Source organism: Mobula birostris, chromosome 26, assembly GCF_030028105.1.
Source record: "Mobula birostris isolate sMobBir1 chromosome 26, sMobBir1.hap1, whole genome shotgun sequence".
Classification (NCBI taxonomy): domain Eukaryota; kingdom Metazoa; phylum Chordata; class Chondrichthyes; order Myliobatiformes; family Myliobatidae; genus Mobula; species Mobula birostris.
Window position 1 is genome coordinate 38,093,270 of NC_092395.1, and position 25,630 is coordinate 38,118,899.

Genomic DNA, 25,630 nt, shown 5'->3' on the forward strand with positions numbered 1-25,630 from the left:
TTTGGAGTTTGTGTTTGAGCCCACTAGGGGAAAGGCATTTCTGGACTGGGTGTTGTGTAATGAAACAGATTTGATTAGAGTTTAAGGTAAAGGAATCCTTCGGAGGTAGTGGTGATAATATGCTAGAATTCACTCTGCAGTTTGAGAGGGAGAAAATAAAGTCAAATATATTAGTATTACAGTGGAGTGAAGGAAATTACAGAGGCATGAGGGAGGCACTGGCCAAAGCTTATTGGAAGGATGATGGCTGGAGTTTCTGCGGACAATTCGGAAGGTGCAGGAAGGATACATCTATATGGCACTATGTGGTTGGTACTTGGCAGTTGGTCTAGAATTTCAGGCAATGATACTCAATCATTTCTAAGGTCCAATGCTTGTGTAATGAAATGAAGAAGAAGAAGAAGAAGAAGAAGAAGAAGAAGAAGAAGAAGAAGAAGAAGAAGAAGAAGAAGAAGAAGAAGAAGAAGAAGAAGAAGAAGAAGAAGAAGAAGAAGAAGAAGAAGAAGAAGAAGAAGAAGAAGAAGAAGAAGAAGAAGAAGAAGAAGAAGAAGAAGAAGAAGAAGAAGAAGAAGAAGAAGAAGAAGAAGAAGAAGAAGAAGAAGAAGAAGAAGAAGAAGAAGAAGAAGAAGAAGAAGAAGAAGAAGAAGAAGAAGAAGAAGAAGAAGAAGAAGAAGAAGAAGAAGAAGAAGAAGAAGAAGAAGAAGAAGAAGAAGAAGAAGAAGAAGAAGAAGAAGAAGAAGAAGAAGAAGAAGAAGAAGAAGAAGAAGAAGAAGAAGAAGAAGAAGAAGAAGAAGAAGAAGAAGAAGAAGAAGAAGAAGAAGAAGAAGAAGAAGAAGAAGAAGAAGAAGAAGAAGAAGAAGAAGAAGAAGAAGAAGAAGAAGAAGAAGAAGAAGAAGAAGAAGAAGAAGAAGAAGAAGAAGAAGAAGAAGAAGAAGAAGAAGAAGAAGAAAGAAGAAGAAGAAGAAGAAGAAGAAGAAGAAGAAGAAGAAGAAGAAGAAGAAGAAGAAGAAGAAGAAGAAGAAGAAGAAGAAGAAGAAAAAAAAAAACATTCTCAAGGAAGGATGAGGCAACCGTGGCTGACAAGGAAAGTCAAAGACAGCATGGAATCAAAAGAGAGGGCATATAATATAGCAATAATTAGGGGAAGTTAGAGGATTGGGAAGCTTTTAGTCAGTCTTCACTGTGGAAGACACTAGCAGTATGCCAGAAATTCAAGAGTGTCAAGGGTGGAAGTAAGTGTCATTGCTATAACTAAGGAGAGGTGCTTGGGAAGCTGAATGGCTTGAGAGGAGATAGGTCATCTGGTGCAGATGGATTACATTCCAGGGTTCTTAAAGAGGTAGTTGGTAGAGATTGTGGAGGCATTAGTAATGATCTATCAAGAATCACTAGATTCTGGAATGGTTCTGGAGGACTAGAAAATTGCAAATATTACTCCACTTTTTAAGAAGGGAGGGAGTCAGAAGAGAGATAGTTATAGGCCAGTTAGCCTGACTTCAGTGTTGGAGAAGACTTATTTGTTTTCTCTATATCGAGATACAGCATGAAAAGGCCCTTCTGGCCCTTTGAGCTATGCTGCCCAGCAAACCTGATTTAACCCTAGCTAACCACAGGACAATTTACAATGACCAATTAACCCAACAACCTCTTGGAACTGTGGGAGGAAATCGAAGCACCCGGAGGAAACCCATGTGGTCACAGGAGAACTTACAAACTCCTTACAAGCAACAGTGGGAATGGAATCCCGGTCGCTGGGACAGTAAAGCAATGCTGCCCCAAAATGTTGGAACCTATTAGTAAGGATGAGGTTTCATGTTTCTCGGAGGCACATGACTAAGTATGCCGACGTCAGCATGGTTTTCGGTTTCCTTAAGGGGAGATCTTGCCTGACAAATCTGTTGGAACTCTTTAAGGAAATAACAGGCATGATGGACAAAGGAAAGTCGGTGGATGTTGTTTACTTGGGCTTACAGAAAGCCTTTTACAAGGTACTGCACATGAGGCTGCTTAACAAGATTAGAGTCCATGCTATTTCATTAAATATACTAGCATGGGTAGAAAACTGGCTGACTGGTAGAAGACAAAATGTGGAAATAAAGGGGGCCTATTCTGGTTGGCTGCTAATGACAAGTGGGGTTCTGCAGAGTTTGGTATTGGGGACCACTTATTTTCACATTATACGTTATTGATTTGGATGACAGAATTGATGGATTTGTGGCCAAGTTTGCAGATGACACAAAGGTAGGTGGAGGGGCAGGTAGTGTTGAAGTATGGAGTCAGCTGAGGACTTGGACAGATTGGGGGAATGGGTAAAGAAGTGGTAATGAAATATGGTGTTGGGGAGAGTATGGTCATGCATTTTGGTAGAAGGAGTAAAAGTGTAGACCATTTTCTAAACAGGGAGAAAATTCAAACATTGGAGTTGCAAGGAGACTTGGAAGTCCTTGTGCAGGTCTCGATGAAAGTTAACTTGCAGGTTGAGTTGGTGGTAAGGAAGGCAAATGCATGTTAAAGCAATAGGCACAAAATGTTGGAGGAACTCAGCAGGCCAGGCAGCATCCATGGAAAGGAGAACAGTTGACGCTTAGGGTCGAGACCCTTTATCAGGACTGGAGAAAAAAAAAAGTTGAGGAGTCAGCGTTAGAAGATGGGGAGGGGAGGACGAAACACAAGGTGATGGGTGAAACCAGAAGCGGGGTGGGGGGGGGTGGAGGGTGAGGTAAAGAGCCGTGAAGTTGATTGGTGAAAGGGATACAGGGCTGGAGAAGGGGGAATCTAATAAGACAGTGGAAGAAAGAAAAGGGGGAGGAGCACCAGAGGGAGGTGATGGGTAGGTAAGGAGATAAGGTGAGAGAGGGAAAAGGGCATAGGGAATGGTGAAATTCATTTTGAGATGACTAGAATATAAGAGTAAGTAATGTGGAAGCTTGGTAAGGCATTGGTCAAACTGCATTTGGAGTATTGTGAGTAGTTTTAGGCCACTTATTTACAAAAAGATGTGCTGGCATTGGAGTAAGTCCAGAGGAGGTTCATAAGAATGATCTTAGGAATGAAAGGATTAACATATGAGGAGTGTTTGATGGCTCTGGGCCCGTACTCTGGAATTTAGAAGAATAGGGGGGGGGCAAATCTCATTGAAATCTACCAAATATTGAAATACCTAGATAAAAGTGGTTATGGAGAGGATGTTTTCTATTGTGATTGAGTCTAGGACCAGAGGGTACAGTCTCAGAATAGAGGGATGCCCACTTAGAATAGAGGTGAGGAGGAATTTTTTTGGGCAGAGGATGGTGAACCTGTTGAAGTCATTGCCACAAATGGCTATGGACGCTAAGTCATTGAGTATATTTAAAGTGAAAGTTGATAGGTTCTTGATTAGTAAAGGTGTCAATAGTTATAGGGAGAAGGTCTTATGGTCATGTATTTCAAAAATCCTTCAATCACCTTTGTTCATTCTTCTAAGCTACTGATATGGATTGAAAATACTGAAGCGTTAATACTGATGTTAGTAGTTTTCCAATTGTTATACCCTATCATCACAAATAGTTTATTCAGACTTATTACTTCCTGTCTAAAAACTAATTCTCTATTAACATATCACCTGCAAATGCATGATCCTCGATATATCAAATCCAAATACATAACATTCACTGTTTCCTTTGCTTACCCCCCGTTCACTACTAGCTACAATCTCAAAATAATATATTTGACATACAGTATTTCCCTTTCATCACTCAATATTGAAACACGTTATGATTTTCTAAGTGCCACTTTACCTCATCTGTATTAATAGATTCCATCATTTCATATCGTCAGTGATAGACTATGCAGTTTAGAGTTTTATTTTCTCCCTTACTGCTTTCTTGAATATTTGCTACCTTCTGATCCATGGAGCCTACATTAAAATTTAAGGAATTCTAGAAGATCAGAAACAATGCATCCACTATTTCAGAAATTACTCTTAAAATCCAAGGTGTAGATCCCAGAAATTTTATTATCTTGCTTTGCCATTATTTTCTCCAGCTGTGATTCATTAATAAATTTATATTTTTAATACAATGAAAGGTCACTAAACTGAAATGTTAGCTCTGTCTCTTGGTCCACAGATGCTGATTTTTTTTTGTCATTTTCTGTTTTTATATCTTAGCCCTAGTGACTGTAGTGTTCTTTTGTTTTACTTTGTTTTAAATTCTTTATCATCACAAGATCCTTGGTTCCCAACTTTGTCTGAAAATGTTTTGCATCTTTCATAGCAATGTCAGGTACTACAATGGTTATTCACTTTCCAGGCCACAGGAGAGTTAGATAAATTCCACTTTCTAGCACAGCTGCACAACCTTTCCAAAGGATCAGAGTTGCTGGTGATAAAGTTAAACTTTAATAAAGATTCTTTATTTTTCCTTAGCTTTTCCTTGTAAACAAGTACCAGTCCCCAGTTCTTCATATAAATTGTAAGTAACAATTGGTTGAAGTTGGAGGCACTACTTTGCAAAGTAAAGTGACCAGGAGACTTGTCTCCATCAGTCAAATGTAAGATAATGGGGTTATGTCACTTCGCACATCAAATGGTTACAAGCTGGGATGTTTGTGTATTTAGGTGGTCAACTCTCACAGTATTAATTGTGGATGTTTGGGATCTGTGTTGCCAGAAGCTTTTAAGATCATCGGTGTGAGTTACTTTATCCTAGCAAATGTATCTGGAAAACATCACACACAGATGATGTCATCTATTCGAAACTGGAGTAAATATCAGAAAGATGGGGAGTTTGTTAGGAATGACAGGGAGAACAACAGAAAGATGGGATCACAGAATAGACATTTCAGCATCTGCAAATGATTGATATGTTCTTCTTGCACTTGTGCTTGAAAATCCTTTGTAGTCAGTATATCTTTTGTAATTTGGAACATTTTTATAAATTAGAAATCCTCTATGAGTGTTAAGTAATTATCTGTCTGAATTTAAATGTGTATCATTAAAAATAAAACAACTGTACTTAAACTATTTCATTACCTGGAAGTATTTCCTCCTTGTTAGGAAGACAGGAGGTCCATTACTCGAGACAAGGAAGTAATCTAGTCTTTGAAGTATAGGTGAATAATGTATAATCACACTACAGTATAGTGATTGCACCCATAGGTATTTATTTCGGATAGGGCTGAAGATCTTCTTTTGAGTTTAGTGCTTAGTGGACAATGAACACAAGACTACCACAGTACAAATTATTCATCTGGCATTTTCCTATTCACCATTATAGATTTTGTTGTTTCGGCAGATGTGTTCTTAGCTTTATGAAATTGTCTGCACTTATAATTGGCACTGAGAAATGGGCAAAGAGTCTTGTGAGCAAAGGGCCACTGCATAGTGATGAAAGTTTTGTTTTTATTTTGTGCTTTGTGTCAGTTTGTAGAAAAGTTCTAAAGGGCTACCCATATAACAAGTCTGTTCACAGAGAGTGACCTTGTTATGGGCTAGAAGCAGAACACTGGCCTCATTTTGAACTCTACCTCCCTAATGTAAGGGTACTATGAAGTGGCCCTTACCACCTTGGCGAACCCAGTCCGAAACCAACACTACTAGGGATCAATTGAGGAAAGCATGTTGAACCTGGGGTTCTTTTCTATCAGATATTTACACTTTGAGATGATGGGCTACTTTCTGTGCCATGATGCCTAGGTGGCTCCCTACCAGGGTCATTCCCTTTCTTTTTACATTGACTGGTTTTCATATATTAATACAAATAGCCCCATTCTGCAAATTTATAATTTACAATTGTAAAAATAAAAGATCATTCCAACAATAATTGCAGTAAATAAGTAATTAAAATAATGTGAACGGTCTCAGTCTCTTTCCAGGGTAGGGAAATCTAGAGGACATGGATTTAAGGTGAGAAGGGGAAGATTCACAAATGACTTGAGGGGCAACTTCCTCACACAGAGGGTGGTAGGTGTGCATGATGAGCTACCAGAGGAAGCTGTAGAAATGGGTACAATTAATAAGTTTAAAAGACATTTGAACAGGTACTTGGATAGAGAAAGCCCAGAGGGATAGTGACCAAATACTAGCAAATGGAGTCCTGACGAAGGGTCTCGGCCTGAAACATCGACTGCACCTCTGCCTAGAGATGCTGCCTGGCCTGCTGCATTCACCAGCAACTTTTATGTGCGTTACTAGCAAATGGAACTAGTTTGGGCAGACATCTTTGTCACCGTGGACGTTGGGCTGAAGTGCTTGCCTGAGAAATATATGTTTCTAAACTATATCTCATAAACTATAAAGTTGGATCTTATTTTATATCTTAATCAAGCTTAGAAACTTTGAGAGCCCACATGGTCTACTAACTGAAATCACAGGTTATCTTTCAATCCTTTTCACCTATACAAACATCCCCATTATCATCTCTATCCCTCTATTGAGATTATAATTTACCTATGACATCAAAATAAAAAGTTACTGAAGATTGGCTGACTGGCAGGAGGCAAAGAGAGGGAATAAAGGGACCTATTTTGGTTGGCTGCCAGTGACTACTGGTGTTCTGCAGGGGATGGAATTGGGACTATTTCTTTTCATGGTATATATCAACAATTTGGAGCAAGGATGTGATGCTGAGGCTTGATGAGGCATTGGTCAGACTGCACTTGGAGTATTTGAATAGCTTTGGGCCCCTTATCTAAGAAAAGATGCGCTGGCATTGGAGAGGGTCCAGAGGAGGTTCACGAGAATGATTGTGGGAAAGAAAGAGTTAATGTATGAGGAGCGTTTGATGGCTCTGGGCCTGTACTCACTGGAGTTTAGGAGAATGGGGGGGCACGTCTTATTGAAATCTTTCAAACGTTAAAAGGCCTAGATAGTGGATGTAGAGAGGATGTTTCCCGCAGTGAATGAATCTAGGACCAGAGGGTATGGTATCAGAATAGAGGAATGTCCATTTAGAACAGAGATGAGAAAGAATCGCTTTAGCCAGCGGGTGGTGAATCTGCACGAATACATTACAAACAGCTGTGGAGGCCAAGACATTGAGTATATTTAAAGCAGAGGTTCATAGGTTCTCGGTTAGTCAAGGTGTCAAAGGTTATGCGGAGAAGGCAGAAGAATGGTGTAGATAGGGATAATAAATCAGCCACGATAGAATGGCATTGCAGACTTGATGGGCTGAATGGCCTAATTCTGCTCCTATGTCTTCTGGTCTTATGGTTATTTTGCACTCAAAAGCTTATAAACACCCCAATATTTGATTTGACTCCCATCCCTCACTTGCTTTGGGATTTAGACGGCATATATGTACCAATTCTGCCAGTGATCCCAAGTATTGAACTTAATATGAAACAAAGGGAGTATGAAAGGAAATGGAAATGGTAAATGCTGTAAATACTTAGCACACTTGGTAGCATCTCTGGGGAGAGAAACAGCAGCAATGTTTTAGTTTGATGATCGTCCATTAGAACAGAGAGAAAATAGAAATTAACTTTGTTTGAAGTTGCAGAGAAATGTGCCTATGTGGGGTGATGGTGGAGCTGTGACAGGATGAAGATATTGTGACAGTGTTAGGTTTTCTCTCCCTGAACTCAAACAAAGGTCTTAGTCCCTATCCAATATAGATAGCTAAGGGTACCCTCACGAAAGGCATGTTATACTGTAGCCATCTACACCCCAACAGCTACAGTGGTGCTATAAAGTTTGTGAACCCTGAAGAGTTTTCTCTGTTTTTGCATAAATATGACCTAAAATGTGATCAAATCTTCATGTAAATCATAAAACTAGATAAAGAGAACCCAATCAAATAAATAACACAACAAACACTATACTTGTTCATTTATTTATTGAGAAAAATGATCCAATATTACATGCATTTGTTGGAAAAAGTATGTGAACCTTTGCTTTCCCCCTTGTACAGCAATAACTTCAACCTAACGTTTCTAGTAACTGTTGATTAGTTCTGCACATCGGCTTGGAGGAATTTTAGACCATTCCTCCTTACAAAACTGCTTCAACTTTGCAATGTTGCTGGGCTTTCTTGCATGAACTGCTTGTTTCAGGTCCTTCCACAATATTTCTAGAGGATTAAGGTTAGGGCTTTGACTCAACCATTCCAAAACACTAATTTTCTTCTTTTTAAACCATTCTGTTGTTGATTTACTCTTGTCTTTTAGATCATTGTCTTGTTGCATTATCCAACTTCCATTAAGTTTCAGGTGATGGACTGCTACTCTGGCATTCTCCTGTAAAATATCTTGATACAATTTTGAATTCATTGCTCCTCTGACTGCAAGCTGTTCAGGCCCTGAGGCAGCAAAGCAGTCCCAAACCACAATGCTCCTTCCACCTTGCTTCACAGTTGGGATGAGGTTTTGGTATTTGTGTGCAGTGCCCTTTTTCCTCCAAACATAGTAATGTTGCCAAGAAGTTCAACTTTTACCTCATCTGTCCACAAAATATTGTCTCAGAAGCATTGTAGAACATCCAGGTGTTCTTTTGCAAATTTCAGACGTGCAGCAATGTTTTTATTTTGAGATCTGCTAGAGGACACATGAACAGAGACTTTAGCAAGTTCTAGAGATTTCTGCAGGTCTTTCGCTGTTACCCTTGGGTTCTTTTTCACCTCCTTCAGCATTGCACATTGTGCTCTTGGGGTGATCTTTGCAGGATGCCCACTCTAGGGAGAGTAGCAACAGTACTGAGTTTCCTCCATTTGTAGACATTTTCTCTTTCTGTGGACTGATGAACACTCAGGTCTTTGGAAATACTTTTGTAGCCTTTTCCAGCTTCATGCATCTCCACAATTCTTCTTCTAATTCCTCTGAAAGTTGTTTTGATTGAGATATGGTGCTCAAAAACAGACCTTTTTGAGAAGAGCAGGCTCTGGCAGTAACCTGACTTTGTGTGTCTTTTTTAAGGGGCAGGACACCTCAACATCCCACACCTCCAATTTCATCTCATTGCTTGGAACACCTGACTCCAAATAGAAGTAGGAGGCATTACCCCAGAGGTTCACATACTTTTTCCAACAAATACATGTAATACTGGATTATTTTTTCTCAATAAATAAGTGAACAAGTATAATGCTTTTTGTTTTATTTATTTAATTGGCTTCTAGCACCACTGTATATATCCCTATTTATTCTCCACGGTGAGTTTAGTTGTCAATACCCACTCTTTGAGTGGTGGGGCCCCTTTCCCTGTCAAGGAGGGGATACTTCCGGGTAGCAAAGCAGCTTAAACACATCTCATTTAATTTTAGTGATACATGCTTAAATTTAGATAAAATTCTTAAAATACATTTAGTATGTGTGTTGCTTTAATACTCACAGAGAATTTCATTCTTATAAAGAATTTCCAAAGTACAAACTATTTCTAAAACACAAAGGATTTTCAAAACACAGGTACAATTCCTAAAGGCTATAAAGCTATCAATGAGGTGCAGATGAATGAGTTGGTCTGTTGCCGAAATTGAAGAAAAGGACTAGACTCTAGTCACCCTGTCTTTCTGTCATTCTTCCTATTGTTCCTTGACCATTCCTTACAGGACTAACAGCTCTCTAACATTTATACTGTTTTCCTTCCCACTACTTGGTGACTTTACAAATGTGATATTTTTCGGATACCTCTGCTGGGAAATTCACACAGATGGTCAAAAAGCTTCTTGGCACAGAGTTCCCAGACACCCAAAATTAATGCTGTGAGGGCTGATTCTCTGAGTACACAAATCTCCCAACTATTGATAGCGAAAGCATTTCAATCTCAGTTTGATACTGTTAATCAAAATCGGCTAGTTCTAATACAAGCTGGAAAGTTGAAAACATTGAATTCAATGCTACATTCTGAAGGTTGCAACGTGCCTAGGTGGAAGATAACATGCCGTTTCTTGGGCTTACTTTGAGCCTCACTGAAACAGGTCAAAGTGCCAGGGGTCAGTGTGGGAGGGAGATAGAGAATTAAAAAGGGGAAAACTGGATGCCTCATTTTGTCATCAAATATCCTTGGGACAGCTCAGACTTAATTGAACTGCAGACAGTAAAGGATGAGGCTGAATTATACAGGTTGTAAACAAATGGAACCATCAACATTTAGTCATTCAAACTATGAATCTAAGACTTACTGACAGATTTGACAGATCAAATCTGATCAAATCTGTCAGTTAGTTTCACTGCTAATGAGGGAGTCCAGTGTTTGCTGGGCCTACCCAGTTTTACACTTGGAAATTGACACTTGTATCATGATATGAAACCTCATGGATTTTAATGGCGATTGGAGTCAGTAAGATTAGGAAGCAAAGAAAAAAATGACTATTTTTTAAAATTTATGCTGCTTCGGTTGAATGATTGGGTCATATAGGTCTATGTCCAATAGACATAAGAGCCTGTAGATGGGGGAATCCGGAGCAACAAACAATCCACTAGAAGAATCCACTGTGGGGTGGGGAGGGGGAGAGGGAAGAATTATTGATGTTTTAGAGGAATTTGGTGGGTGGAGCAGCAACTGGGGGGAGGGGGAAGAATTGTTGACATTTCAGGTCAAAAATCTGCAAAAGGATTGGCACTGTGTTTTGACCAGAAAAGTTGACAATATCTTGAGACTCTTCAGCAGGTAGAAGGTTATGCACCATGTAGCAGGGAAGGGTTTGATTAATTTTGGAATAGGTTAAAAGGTCAGAACAACACCACGGGCCAAAGGACCTGTATTGTGCTGTACAGTTCTATGCTCTCAGATTGTTTGTTGTTTTACATTTACCGTGTTTTAGATGAATAAGAGGAATCTTAAATAAATCTATTAAATTAGAATCATAATGTCATATAACACAGAAACAGGTCCTTCCATCTACTGTGTCTACAGCAGCAATAATATATCTATCTATTCTAATACCATTACCAGGCATTTGGCATTCCAAATCTTGGCATTTCATCTTCATCCTTTTTAAGTGTACTTGTCTCTACCACAACTTCAGGCATTATATTCCTCTCTAGAAGAAAAATTCTCTTCCCAAGCAACCTTCAAATCTCTGACCGCTTACCTTAAATCAATGCCCCGATCACAAACTCTAAAGAACTAGACAGATGAAGCAATATAGAGGATGTTCCCAAAGGCTGGTGAGTCCAGAGTCAGGGGTCACAGCCACAGGACATGAGAAATTCCTTTTAGAACCAAAATCAGGAGAAATTGCTTCATCGAGAAGGTAGGGAACGCTCTCCATTTCAGAAAGCAATGGAGGCCAAGTAATTAAGCAAGTCGTTAAGTGTTCAGGGGGGAGGTAGATATATTTTTGATGATTTCTCTGTTTTTGACCTCTGATATTGTTCCATTAATGCTCAGGGGATCAAGGTGTATGTGTAGAAGACAGGAATAGAGCACTGAAGTTAATCATCAACCATCACGTTTGAATAGTGATACAGACCCAAAAGGCTAAATGCCTTACACCTATTTTCTATGATTTTAAATACTACTGTCTTCTTAATTATTTTAATAAATACTAATATTTTGATTTAATGTTTTTTAAATATTTCTGAATGTCAGAGACTTTTAAAAGGTGGTGAATCAGTGACTGCTTTGAGACCGATCAAAGTGGTTGGGGGTTGTTTCAGGGATGAAGCTCTGAATTATGGCCAATTGAGGCCTTGTGGTTGTAGGGAAGTCACTGCTGGATCTAGGATGCAGCAGGCCAGTGATCTCGGTCCTCAGCAACCTGCCACATTAGACGCAGCCATGAAGGAATCACAGGTGACAATTCTGGTGCAGCACAGCCACACCCATTGAATAGAGGATGGATAAGGGACGACAAAAATATCTGAACATCCTCGGTGGCTACTGAAACAAATAAAGATTACCTCATGTGGTTCCCTGGAACTGGTTCAAGGGAAGGATGGGTATTCCACAGTTCTAACCATTAAATACCTTTAAATGTCTAGCTCCAGTGTGTGTCTCAGGCTGAGAATTTGTTCAAACCTAATAGCTATCTTCACCCACAGTAAACATACAGAACCCATATAAATTCTGGCAAGCAGAGCCTTCCCGCAAAACCACAAGGATATTACAATGTATCAGAACAAGGATCTGAAGAAGTAGTGATTCCCGTGGCCTCCTTTAATACTGGGTTACCTAATCCTTTCAGCAGTATATCTGTCTGCGTGTCTCAGCGCACAGTCTTTTCTCTACATTCGATTTGTTTTTTTTCTGCGAATGCTCTCATTAGGACTGCAAGAGCATTGAAAGCAAATAGTAGAATATCATTAGACACCAAGAAGGGCAAACGGAATAGTTCCCCAAGGCTGGAGGATAAAGTCAGATTGCTTTAGGTTCCCGGATCACACAGGAGTGAAAACACTAAAGCAAGTAATAACTATTTCACATGGGTTCCCTCAAAGTTAAATTAAGCCGAGCACACATATTCCACAGCACTGTGCATTTGGAAGTTCATGGATTTGGATATCCGGGTGATGACTTTAAAACATTGGCAATACAGAGGAAAAGACTCTTGGACCAGAAGTTGTCCAAAATGCAAAACAAAAATCTGTTCAACTTTTAATTGCTGAGGATGACTTTGTACATCAAAAGGATGGGCAAGTTCTACAACCATTGACTGGAGCTCTGGGATAAGGAGACTGTAACCAGGAGGGTGAAACCTCCAGAAGTATGTGCAGCCATAATTGGCAGTCAGGTTACCTGCCAACACTCATTGGCTAGACTCGATCATAAAAGGTTCTCCCACTGGAGACCACTTATGGTGAGGTTAGAATCCAGAGAAGAGAATGTGAAAAACATATAAGTTCCCAGGATGGTGATTGAACCAGGAATTTTGATTTGGATACCAAATGAATGATATCATTCAATGGGGCAATTATGTTCTTTTCTGCCTTTCAAGGTAATTATGAGTTTGGTTTAACATCGCCAATGAAAGAGAGAGCTCCCATCACCGCTACCAAAGAGTGGTGAATCTGCTGAATTCTCTGCCCGATGAAGCAGTGGAGGCTACCTCAGTAAAGATATTTAAGACAAGGTTGGATAGATCTTTGCATAGTAGGGGAATTAAAGGCTATGGGGAAAAGGCAGTTAGGTGGAGATGAACCTGTGGTCAGATCAGCCATGATCTTATTGAATGGTAGAGCAGGCTCAACGGGCTGGATGGCCTACTCCTGCTCCTAGTTCTTATGTTCTTGTGTTCTGCTGCCCCCTCCAGAAATCTGAACTTCTGAATATGTTGTAGAACAGCAATCTGGACCGAATTAACTGTAGTTTGTAGTCATGCTTTTATGTAACTGGACAATAGACTTCCTTTACCCTTATCACTCATTGCAACACCTAAGGATTGCAAAACAGGAATGCGGTTTCTTTACTCATTATGGATTATGGCAAGGCTTGTGCACTGGATTCCAGTTCATAAATACAGCCCCTCTTCTGAGATTGCTTGACACTTGATCCGCATTCACAGATACTAAAAATCCCTTTAGCAACCTTGCCTACACAGTACTCTTCTCACATACAAACTTAGACAATGAAACTTTCATCTGAGTTGGAATCGGTGATGTTACATATTTGCACATCTTGCAGGGGTCACTAGATGGTGATCAGGAGCAGCAATGCTGGCAGATTGTTGTCACCTTAAGTCAAATATGCTCAGACCAAATGTAGTCTAGATATCAATTAACATAGAAAAGAATGGGAATCAATGCCTTACATCAGAATAGTCAAATGTACATAAGGTATGAGAAGTCTTAATAATGAGAGACTGAAATATTTTTGGAAAGGTTAATGATTAAAACAGACTTAGTAGATATAACACAAAGATTTGTATTTTTGTCCTTTTGTGACCTCTAAAAATCCTTTCAAAATTGGCCCACAGGAGAGGCGTGGCTAATGTGGAAACAGTAAGCCCAGTGACACATTAAAAACATAAATCTGAATAATTTAAAATTCCTCCTTAACTGAAACAAGAGCTTCAGTGCTGATGGATACCTTAATAGCTGTGTTTGGAAATGAGCTTGACATTCTCCGGAGAGGCCACAGAACAAAACGCAAGAGCAGAAGGACGGAACCATGCACCAGAGCCTCATTACAGATAAAACCAATTACTTTAGAGGGGGCTTCGTGCTTAGAAGCAGACAATCTTGCCAATTGTGCAGTTTACTCATGTTAGATAAATGCAACGGCAGAAAGGCGCCACTGTTGTGCATGGAAGGCTGCTGCAGTATAGTTTTTGGATAATCTACTCTAATTAGTCAGGATTAGGAGATTCATTTTCAAATGAGTACAAACTGCAATTGTGCACTGAGGTATAGTTAGGAGGCTGGATAAGACCAGGACGCTGTGATGTGATGAACCTGAGATCCAGTCTATGTCACTTCTGCAATACATTTTTCACTTTAATTGGAAAGGCAGAGTGTATTTAAGAGATTCAAAACCTCATCAGCAGTGATTCTCCTGTACGGTAGTGAGGAAGCTTTAATGCTTGCATCTTTCAGATGGCATATTAAAATGGAGTTTTATCAGCCTGTCTAAGCAGTTTACTGGACTTTTAAAGATCTCATGATACTTGTGGAAGCCTTGAAGCACTTAGTGTTAATTGATTTTGCATGGATGTTCATTTGTCCTTCTTTATACCTTCCCTGTTTTTATTTCTGGCATGTGAGGACATTTCCTTTGTGAGGACAGTAACCATACCTCTGATTTCATTGGAAACTAGGCCCTGAAATCTTGCAGGGCACTTACAGTTCTTCATGTCTATTGATGTGCCAGAATAACGATTCCCCACATCTGGAGAATGCCAGTGATTGTACAGCAGAAGGGAGTGAGAGGAGAGCTGCACAAGGGCTTCATATGACTGTCAGCTTGGCTCAGTTCACACTCCTCCTGTCTCAGATTTAGAGGTGGTGAGTTCAAGCCCCTCCCTAGAAATCAGAACAACTGGTGAGGATGGCTCTTCCAGAACAATTAAAGTCTTATATTTTGGTAAAACGTCCAAACAAAGTGACTGCTCTCTCTCTTCAGGATATTGGTGATCATTTTGCTCCACTTGAAGATGTGGTCCATGTGGTGTGCTCATCAATATTCTTCTTACACGTGGAATCTGCCGTGCCTGGCCGAAATTCTTCAACCTACGGGGTCCATTTTGGCACATGTGGTGCCAGTGGCAACATCAGGCTATGGGAGGAAAGTGGGGGAGGTAGTGGTGAACCTCGTGGTGAAATATACCTCGTAGATTCTGACAGGACAAAGCAAGTCCCTTGATCCACATATTTACATCAGCCCTACATTAATTCTATTTTATTCTGCCCACCTCAACATCAGTTTCTCACAGATTCTACCACTCACTAAGAGCGAAATAAAGTGATCAATTGAGCTAGCAACTTGCATGTCTTTGGGATGTGGGAGGAAGCCAGAGCTCTCAGAGGAAGCTCATGCAGGCACAGGGTGAGCATGCAAACTCCACACAGCCAGTGCCCTGCTTTGGGCTGGCCAGGATGAACAGGGTGGCCACTTAATGTTCAGACGCGGTGCTCTGGGTCACGCAGCGGCCGCTGCTGATTGCAGAGGACTGCTGGGGTTTGTGATGGGCTGCTTCGAGTCTGACTAGACTGGCCTGGATTCTACCGTCTCTCTTGTCACCTCCTGAAGCAGCTGCCTCCCTTCTCTTTGTTTGGCTCCATGGCTCATTGTCGCACTGAGACAAGATCCACGGTGGTCACTAGCTTTGGAACTTGTGACCACAGAGAAACCTCTCGGCCGGACGAGAGCTGTGCATGGTTTAAAAGTATAAGGAGAGAGCAGCTTACATTGCATCAAGCATCGTGTGAGGAGAGAGACTCTAGGATTCAATGGTCTGTTTTTAATTTCCAAAATATTCTTTATTCATAATAGTATACCCAGGAAACACAATACAATCAGTACATGTCTTTCTTAATAATCATTTCGGCAAACCAGTACATACACGTACAAAGTACCAGTTCCACCCATATTTCTTCTTTAACCAATACACTCAGAAGTGTTTGAGAGATCCCTACACAAGACCCAGTCCCTCAGTGTCTACTGGCCAGCAGGACCATAGACAGTGGCCCCTCTCCATTTGTCAACGAGGCGCAAATGCTTCCAGTTCTCAGCAGTGAGCCTGCGCTGACCACACTGGCCAGGGTGTAGCCCTCAACCCCGCATATCAGTACTGGGCGACAGCAGTGCATCCCACAGTCTGTCCAATGCCAGCCCTCACAGGAAGCCTTTTGTGGGTCATCTGTGTTGAGCCATATGCCACAAGATCATGTCAGCTGTTCCGTTGTTGAGGGAGCACCAGCAGAGGACTGAGCCCTCAGTCACTTTCTCAGCACAGCAGCATCCAGCACGGGGGACAGTAGCACCCTCAGCGACTCATCCCTCCACATAGGCTGTTATATTGACTCCTACTAGCACAGACTCCAATATCACTCTTGTTCCTGAGAACACACCCTGCGCCCTAAGCAAGGTACCAGTGGAATTTAAATCAACATGGCACAGAGAGCAGACAGCAAGCTGGAATTAAAAGAAATCTCTCCCAGTGAACTAATGTAGAATTGTGGTGGACAAGGTCAGGGTTTGAAATGAGGGCATGGAGTAAAAGATTCTGTGAGGGATGTTTATTTTCCCACAGGGAGTGGTTAGCACCTGGGACATGCTGCTGGAGGTGGTGGTGGTATCAGATACCACCACTATGTGTAAGAGGCACTTAGAAAGATGCTTAAATAGGGAAGGAATAGAATGATATGGAACTAAATGGGATTAATGCCGATGGGTTAAAGAAAAAAGTCTGCATGGACATGGTGGGCTGAAGGGCCTAGTTATGTTCTGTACAACTCTGAAACTCTTGACCTAATATCTCCACCTGCAAAGCTCCCCTCCCAGGTGTCTGGTTACTGGGATACTTGAGCATTGTCAACTTTAAGGGAAATCTAGAAGACTCTTAATGCTCCGGAGGCGGCTGAACTATCAGCCTTCTACTGTCACAGGAAAGTCTGTATGTCAAACAACAGATTGTTCAATGCACCCCTCCCCACCACCACCCCATCTCGGAAATTCTGTTTGTTGGTAATGGTGATCCTGAAGCGGTGAATGGGCCTGTTGTTCAGGCACACTTCAGCAACTTGACAGACAGTCAAATGCCATGTTAGCCGAGTTACTTATAAACCGGTCCTCAGGACAGGGAATGTTGGATTTTTTCCATGTGCTGAATCTGAATGACAGAGTCCAGAAGACTGTCTAAAGTGAACTCTGTAAATACAGCAATCTCTGGCATTTAGCCAGCATCATTTCTAGATGTCCTGGTCTGTTGGATTCACCCATAGAAATACTAAATAAGCCATTCCAAACCATTTCTCAGCAGCAGTACAAGAACAATGCACACCTACAGTGAATGTTTCTTTTCCAAATGGCGAGATAATGACTCAATTGAATATATTTATTCTGTACAAAATAAGATGTGAGAATATTTTGATTTTTAGATGCCGAGAATTTCATCCCTGGCAAGGAAAGCTAAATACACACAGTACACTGACAGTACTTTCTACTCTGCTTCTGAAATTCAAATGCAACTGAGTTTCTAAGGCAGAGTAGAATGCTTTTTATTGCTGTGTAGAATATTGTGCGCTACCAGACTGGTTTGAGGCACAAGCCTTTCCATTTCATTTTGCTGACATTTAATCACCCTTATTTGCCATCTCTTCTTCTCCCTGCCGCTGCTATTTTTGCCTGAATGTGTTTCTCATTATAATCTGTTCATCCTTCATATCTGCTGTTTCTGACAAAAGGTCATCAACCTGAAACCGTAACCCTACTTCCTTTCTGCACAGATTCAGCATCACCCGCTGAGTGTCTCCAGCATTGTCAGTTTTATGGGGCCGGTTCTGAGCCTCAGCCAGCTGAATCTCACCTTGGGAAATTAGAACAATACACCATTTTATAGCTATTGACTGAAGCTATTTACATTACAGCCAGTGTAGACAGGTACTAATGCTGCAGCAGAAATATAACTAAAAATTAACAGGCATCCAGAAATCTAAAGCTTTAAATATTTTAAACCTTTCACAGCGATACGTTAAACACTAAAAAGACAAACTGGAAAAAAAACGATGAATTTTACATGTTTTAAGACAAGCTGCCAATGACTTAATATTGTGATTGATTTCCATGTTGCTGTGAGCGCTGGCCAGGGTTTAAAAAAATTCGTATTGAAGTATTTTGACATTAAGGTTGAGGCCAAACTTTAGTAATCCTTCTCTGAACTAAGCAACTCACTAGGCCATTCATAAGACCGGACGGTTTGCAGGCAGCCTCAGTCAAGAGGTGCAGGGTGAGTATTTGAACTTGGTTCAGAATAAAAAGCACCCTAATTGAGTTTTCACCAATTGCTTTGTGAGACACCTGACATCTGCAGATTTCCTCGTGTTTGGTCCTGATTGTCTCTGCCGGTCTGCTTTAGTGCACCAATAAAACAGGAACAAAATTGCTTTAATACATTGTATACAGGAACCCTTTAATATTTGTTTGCCTGTTCATAAAATTGCCAACATATAAACAACATATTTGTATTCTTTGTGAAGACGCTGTTCTAGTTTTATTCCAGCTAGTGTCCACAGCCTGAGCAGCTTGTGCCCAGATCACCTGATGTGGGTCTCACACCTGAACTGCCTTATCCACTTGTCTGCATTTTCCCTGAAGCACTCAGGTGCAAGGGTGGCAACGTCAATATATTCCCAATAACTGGAAGCATGTGCCAAATGCATCATCAAACTGCTGATACACAGGGGGCTTTGACAATTGTTGCAGACATGTTTTGTTGGCAGAAGGAGTTGCCCACATTGATGGTCCCTCATTATTCTTGTGCCGCAAACTACCCTGTCACATGAAGTCAAAAAGATGGATGGTTTTGGCCCTGATGTATTGACAGGGAGTCCTACTTCCGCTGGCACTGTACACTGCTGCTAGACTTCCAGAATGAAGCATAAATCTCTCAGGCACCGTCTGTATTGAGCCCAGAAGTGAAACTTGTGCTTCCTGTATGCAGATTACACCTGTGGTCTGTAATATCACATAATATCCTGCTTGTGGCAACTTCTCCTCGCACAGCTGTTGTTTGAAAACAGAAAACAACCAAACTTCTTGGAATACCTTCAACCAGTTTCCAGTGCTGGCTGCCAGGGCATTCAAAGTCAGTGCTCCTTGACAACAGGATTTCACCTGGCCTCACCTGGCAACCACACACTCTCCCTTCTCTATCTGACATTTGAAATAGATGAATTAAACAACAGAATTACGATTTTACAGAAATTAACAAAACAGAAGTAGAAAGCAGGACATACAGGCACCTACACTATGAGCATTGCAGCGAGAAAAAGATGTTGCTTATATGTTGTCAAACCTATGAGCAGGCAGACAAGTGTAAAAGGGGTTCCGTAAATGTGCTAAAGCAAATCCCAGTCACTTTTTCTGGTTCGCTATGGAGGAGCTGTCGACTGCAACAGGACTCAATCAGGTGAACTGAAACAAGTTTAGTGAAAATCTAATTAAGTATCACAAAGGTAGTTTTTATGCTGAATTAGGTCCAAATCCTATCCTGCATCTCTGGACTGAGGCTGCCTGCAGAGTGCGCAGCTGCTGCATTGTTGGCGTGTTGGCCCTTGGGAGGTGATTCAGAAGTTAAAGAATACTTTCTAAGGTAGTGATAGCACAAGATGCCATTCAGATAAGGGAAACCACAAGGTGGGGGTTGCAGAAGAAAAAGTGGTCTTCTTTGTGTCTAGGCAAATTATACTGGTCCAATTGACCCCAAAGCTGTGTGCGTCATAAAGCCTCTGAAAGGTCTGGGCTTATCAAAGTGCTAGTGACTGCAACATCCTGCACAGAACAGAGATTCTGTGATTTCTGATGGTGAACTTGTGAATGAAAGCAGAGCTCAGAGAAATCGAATCTGGCAGAAGCTGTGAGCAAGACAGTTATGTCCCTGTGGGGACCGTTCAGCTCCTTATTTAAACTCGAGCGAGAAATGTAGGTTGCAGATTGCAACTTTGAACAGTAATCTTCCGGCCCCTGCAGACCAGATGACTTTAGATACAAGTCTGATACCAGACAAGCTTCGGAGGTGCTAAGGTGAAGTGTGCCTGAGCCAATTTCTCAATGGCTGCTAATCACACCAGAAATAATCGTCATCACAACCTAAAGTGCAAAGCAGGTCTTATGTGCAAATCATGCATTAAAAATCACACATAAATCAGTCCAGTTTCCAGGCATGGGAACCCAATTCAATCCATGAATCATATTTGGTGGCTGCTATTGACAGTTAGAGCAATTACTGATTCAGATTGCCATTTTATCCCTATCCAGGGTCTATCGAGCCTCTCTTAATTTGCCGATAACCCATTTTAATGGGATGGAGACATGCTGATTACACTGCTGCTATGAGCGCCCACGTTGATCTCCTTATCAGATGATAACATGCATTACATGTCAGAAAGGGCATCCGTTTTGTTAACAGTTTCCACAGCAACGGGGATGGCAGGGCTCCTTATGGTTCAAAGACGGACTGTCATGTGTGGCAGAATATCGGGCTGAGCTCATCAGGGAGATGACAGGTTTGCAACCAGTGAAGCAAAAGCATAAAAGAAAGAGCTGGGGTCACCCAGGGAATCCATAATAGAAACCTTGCCTTCGCTTGGAACGGTGCCAATAAAGACGTCCGGTGTCTATGTGCCGCTCAGCAGTCCTGGCCAGACCGAACTGCTGCCATCGTGCAGACTCACAGTTAAATCTGCCTTTAAGTTGAACACTTTTTTTTCCATTCATTCATGGGACATGGATGTGACCAGCGTGTCCAGCAATTTTGCCTGTTCTTAATTACCCTTGTACAGGAGAGTTTGCTAGGCCATTTCTGGAGGCAACCACATTACTGTGGGACTGGAGTCACAGTTTGCTAAGGATACTAGATTTGCTCTTTAGGCACTTTAAACCACTATGAATTGCATGATCTCTTTATTCCTGATTTATTTAACTGAGCTAAGTTCCACGTCTCCCATTCAGGGAATTGAATAATGAACATAGCCCCGGCGTTGTTGGTACAGTAACACTTAACCCTTAAATAATGCAGAAGGCTCTATGAATATGATCAGGTAGCAAAGGATTAAGTTGTATCAGAAGCAGTGGAACCAGTACCCAGAGGGAATGGAGCTGAGGAGGAGTAGAGCTCAGAGGAAAGAAGAGGGGAAATGGTAAGGAGAACAGAGAAAAAAGGTGGAGGCAGCTCGGGGGGTGGGGAGAGGAGGATGGAGAGAATAGGACAAGGAGCAAGGACAAGCAGAGAATAAAATGAGAGGGGGAGAAGAAGTAATGGTAGGGGAGTAGGGTGTGAAAGAGGTGAGGAGGGGAAAGAGAGAAGAAAAGAACAAAAGAAGCCATTAAAAAGAGAGAAAAGGTTTGGGGTTGGGTAAAGGAGGAGTATTGGGAACGTGGGAATGGGAAGGGTAAGGGTAAAAGTTCTCGTCATGGAGTGACATACTCAACTTGATTACTTCTTCGCATGGATAATTAAATGCAAACAGCAGTTCTGAGAAGATGCATTTAGGAAAGTCCCTCCCTCAAAAGGCAGGAGCTCAGGGCTCACCTGAGTGACAGGGAGTAGTCATTCCGGCTGGTCTCGCTATTCCGCACTAGGTAACTACACTCCTTACACCGCATCAGCAAGTTCTCTGCGTCCGCCCGGCTGATGGCACCATGGTACCACCTGGTAGAGAAAGGGAAAAATAGAGAGTGAGACTGAGGGAGCAAGAGCGAGCGAGAAAGCTGACTGAGTGGGACTGGAAGTGAGAACGAACAAGAAGCTGACTGTGAGACGCAACAGGAGCAGGGTGCGAGTGATACTGAGCACACCAGAGTGAGCAACAGCACTGCAGAAGGTGAGAAGTACAGTGAGTTTCATACAGTGACTATAACTTTCCTCCTTGCCTTTGCAGTCAAGAAGCCCAGGACAAACAGTTCCTGCCATCCGTCTGTCATGGTTGTGAAAGATTGTGTGGAAACTATTTCCACATCCAGATTAAGGTTTATCCCACAACCAACAGCAATAAATTCAAATGAACTGATCACATACCTTACTTTAATTTTCTGTGTGAAAATTGGCTGCAGCGTTACACACATCAACCCACTTACAACTGGGTTGGAAGATGTACAGCAGCTATGTGGGGTGTTGGGATGGAGGGGGGGACATTTCTGTGGTAGTTTTGTGCAGAAAGCCTTGTGTGATAGAATAGGTTTTATATACCTCACAAAGAGGGAGAAAAATGGGTGGGATTCCATACCACCAAACTACTTAATGAGAAACCTAGATGGAGGACAATGAGTGAATGAAACTATTCAGCACCAGATCTGTCGGTAGGTACATCTGACACTGCAAACTGCCCCTAGTGTAATGGAGCGGTAGAATCCAGAGGATAATTGCTGGGAATGTGGAAAGAATCACATGAGGTTAGTGTAACTGAACGCTTATTGGTCATTGCTGACAGAATGAACTGATGGACATTTTCTGTGCTGTCTGGGTCTCTATGAGATTGGATAAAATTGGGTCTCCTTTCACTAACTCCAAAGTAAACGTTGGTTCTCTGCACAAAGCTGCCACAAGGTTGTGGTTGGGTGGTACCATGTGGGTCATAGGGGTTGGTTGATTGTGGGGGGGGGTGGTTGTTTTGTGCGACAGAGTTAAGGATATGAGTGCAGGAAGGAGTAAGAAAATTAAGAGACTTGCTTTGAGGTGTTTCTGTTTTTTTGTTTCAGAAATCCAGCATCTGCTGCCTTTTGTTTTTCAATAGTTTCAATCGGGAAAATAAAAATTTTAATCACATATTGTAGAGAAAAAAACATGGATTCATAGAGTTATACAGCACAGAAACAGGCCCTTTGTCCGAGCTCATGCATGTTCCATTTGAGTTTGGCCCATATCCAACCATTTCCTATTCATGCACCTGTCACATTGTTTTGAAATGCTACATTTGCACCAGCCTCTATCAGCTCCTCTGGCAGTTAGTTACATATACGCTCCGTCCTCTGTGAGAAAACTGGTCCCTCAGATTCCCCTTTAAACCTTTCCCCTCTCACTTAAACAGTGCCATCTAGTTATAGACTCTCTCCTAAGAAAAAGACTATTAGATCTATTTATGCCCCTTATTGTTTTAGAAACCCCTACAAGGTCACCCCAGAGTCTCCCCCTCTTTGGGGGAAAAAAAGTCCCACCTTATCCAATCCTTCCTTTTAACTCAAGACCTCAAGTCCTGGCAACAACCCTGCTGTTTTTTTCTGCACCTTCTGTAACTTAATCACATCCTTCTTGTAAGTGGTGACCAGAGTTGTACACAATACTCCAAGTGCAGTCTAACCAACACATTGTAGCTCAAACAACTGATTGAATTTCCAGGTAAATACATGTTCTTATTTTCTCTTAGCTCTTTGTATCACAGGAGGCAATATGGCCAATCAAGTCTATTCCAGCTCTCAGAAAAATCTCAATAGTCTCTCTTATTTCTCTCTAACTCATTCACTTTCTTACAGCCCCATCATCTCCACCCTAATTCTTCCCGCCAGCCTCTGAAGGGTAGTGAAACATAACCGATTAATCTACTAGCTTCCATGGGTTTGGGATGTAGGAGGAAACTGGAACAACCAGAAGAAATCCACATGTTCACAGGGAGAATGTGCAAACTCTCCACAACTCCAGAGGTCAGGATTGAACTGGAGTTGCTAAAGCTCTGAAGCAGCAGCACTACCCAATGCATCACTGCAAGTTGCTTCTCTACACAGAGACATTTTCAAAACAAATTACTTTTAAAGACCTTTTTTAATGATACATTAGGTGTTCAATTCTGTTGGATATTGTTCAACTCCAGGTCAAGGGTGCACCCAAACAATGCTCTTTCATTGCAATCCTGCAGGCAAAATTATAATTATTATTGAACCACTATTAACCTAACCTTTATTAAGAACTCTTATTTAATGAGGTGAAGCATTCCATTATGCTTTACTATTAGGGGTCATGACAAGAGCCTGTGGAAGTTTGGAGGGACATATGCCAACTCCCTTTGGTACCATCCTGGAGGGTTTCACTATATAATGTATTGCATCAGATTTACTTCTGCCACAGGTGAGGTTCCAGAATACTTAAGGATTGATAAGGATGTTCCTTTTTTTACAAGGGGCAGCCGGGATAAGCCAGGTAACCACAGGTCAGTGAGCCTTAGTGTCAGTGGTAGTGAAATTATTGTGCAAAATTCTAAGTACAGGATTTATGTTTATTTGGAAAGGCAGAGGCTGATTAGAGATAGACAACATGGCTTTTGTGGGTGTTGTTCTCACTAATTTGATTGAGGCTTTTGAAGAGGTAGCAAAGAAGACTGGTGAAGTCAGGGCAGTAAGTGCTGTCTGTAAAGACTTTAGCAAGGCTCTTAACAAAGTCTTGCATGGTAGGGTGGTCCAAAGGTTAACACACAAGGCAAGAAGGCAATTAGATGATAGGAGGCTTGGTGATAGGAGGCAGAGAGCAGTGTGGAAGCACATTTTCCTGATTGGAAATCTGTGATTAGTGCTGTACCACAGATATTGATGCAGGAACCATTGTTGTTTGTGATATACACATACAGTGGCCAGTTTATTAGGTACCTCCTGTATCTAATAAAGTGGCCACTGAGTGTATGTTCATGGTCTTCTGCTGCTGTAGCCCATCCACTTCAAGGCTCGATGTATTGTGCATTCAGAGATATTCTTCTGCATACCACTATTGTAACGTGTGGCTATTTGAGTCACAGTCGCCTTTCTGTCAGCCTGAACCAGTCTGACCATTCTTCTCTGACCACTATCATGAACAAGGTGTTTTCGCCCACAGAACTGCCGTCCACTGGATGTATTCTTATTTCTCGCAACATTCTCTGTAAATCCTAGAGACAGCTGTACATGAAAATCACAGATGATCAACAGTTTCTAAGATACTCAAACCATCCTGTCAGGCACCAACAATCATTCCATGGTCAAATGAACCTCTTGACCATGTTTGTATTTTTTTTAATGGATTGAGTTGGCTGATTAGATATTTGCATGACTAATCAGGTATGCAGGTGTACCTAATAAAGTGGCCATTAAGTGTATATCAATCCCATCTGCCTGCACTACGACAGTATCTTTCTCTGCCTTGCATTTATGTCTGTCTGTCTAAATGCTTCTGAACCAAAGCAATTGTATCTGATCATCTCCTCTGGCAGCATGTATTGGATGCTAGACACTCTCTGTGAGATCCTTACACTTTAGAACCTATTTTCAACTCTTACCTTTCACCTTAATGTAGCAACTAAAACTGCACATGGTACTCCCAGGGCAGCTTAACTGCATTTGTAAAATTTCAATAATGCATCCCAATTCTTATACCATCAGATCCAACCTATGAAGGCAAGTGTGCCTTATGTCTCTTCATCTTCCTATCAACCTGTTTTGCCACTTTCAGTGAACAATGGATTTGAATCCCAAGCTCTTTCTGCTCATCAATATTCCTTGGGGCTTATCACTTACTGTATATGCCTGATCCCTAACTGACTTCCCAGAATCCAGAGGCCCTCATGCCTCCCGTTTGCACAGGCCTCTAATTCCGAGACCCAC

The 25,630-nt window shown here is 41.5% G+C and overlaps 1 protein-coding gene across 3 annotated transcripts in view; it reads right to left on the bottom strand.

Annotated features, from left to right (window-relative positions):
* Nucleotides 1-25,630, bottom strand: part of shdb (Src homology 2 domain containing transforming protein D, b) — a 340,171-nt gene that overhangs the window by 33,441 nt on the left and 281,100 nt on the right. For 2 of the 3 annotated variants that reach the window (XM_072244069.1, XM_072244070.1), the window contains one exon: nucleotides 21,603-21,722. The exons of the other annotated variant lie outside the window; for it this stretch is intronic. In XM_072244069.1, coding sequence (XP_072100170.1) covers nucleotides 21,603-21,722 — 120 coding nt within the window. The remainder of the gene's footprint in view (nucleotides 1-21,602; nucleotides 21,723-25,630) is intronic. 3 annotated transcript variants of the gene reach the window in all.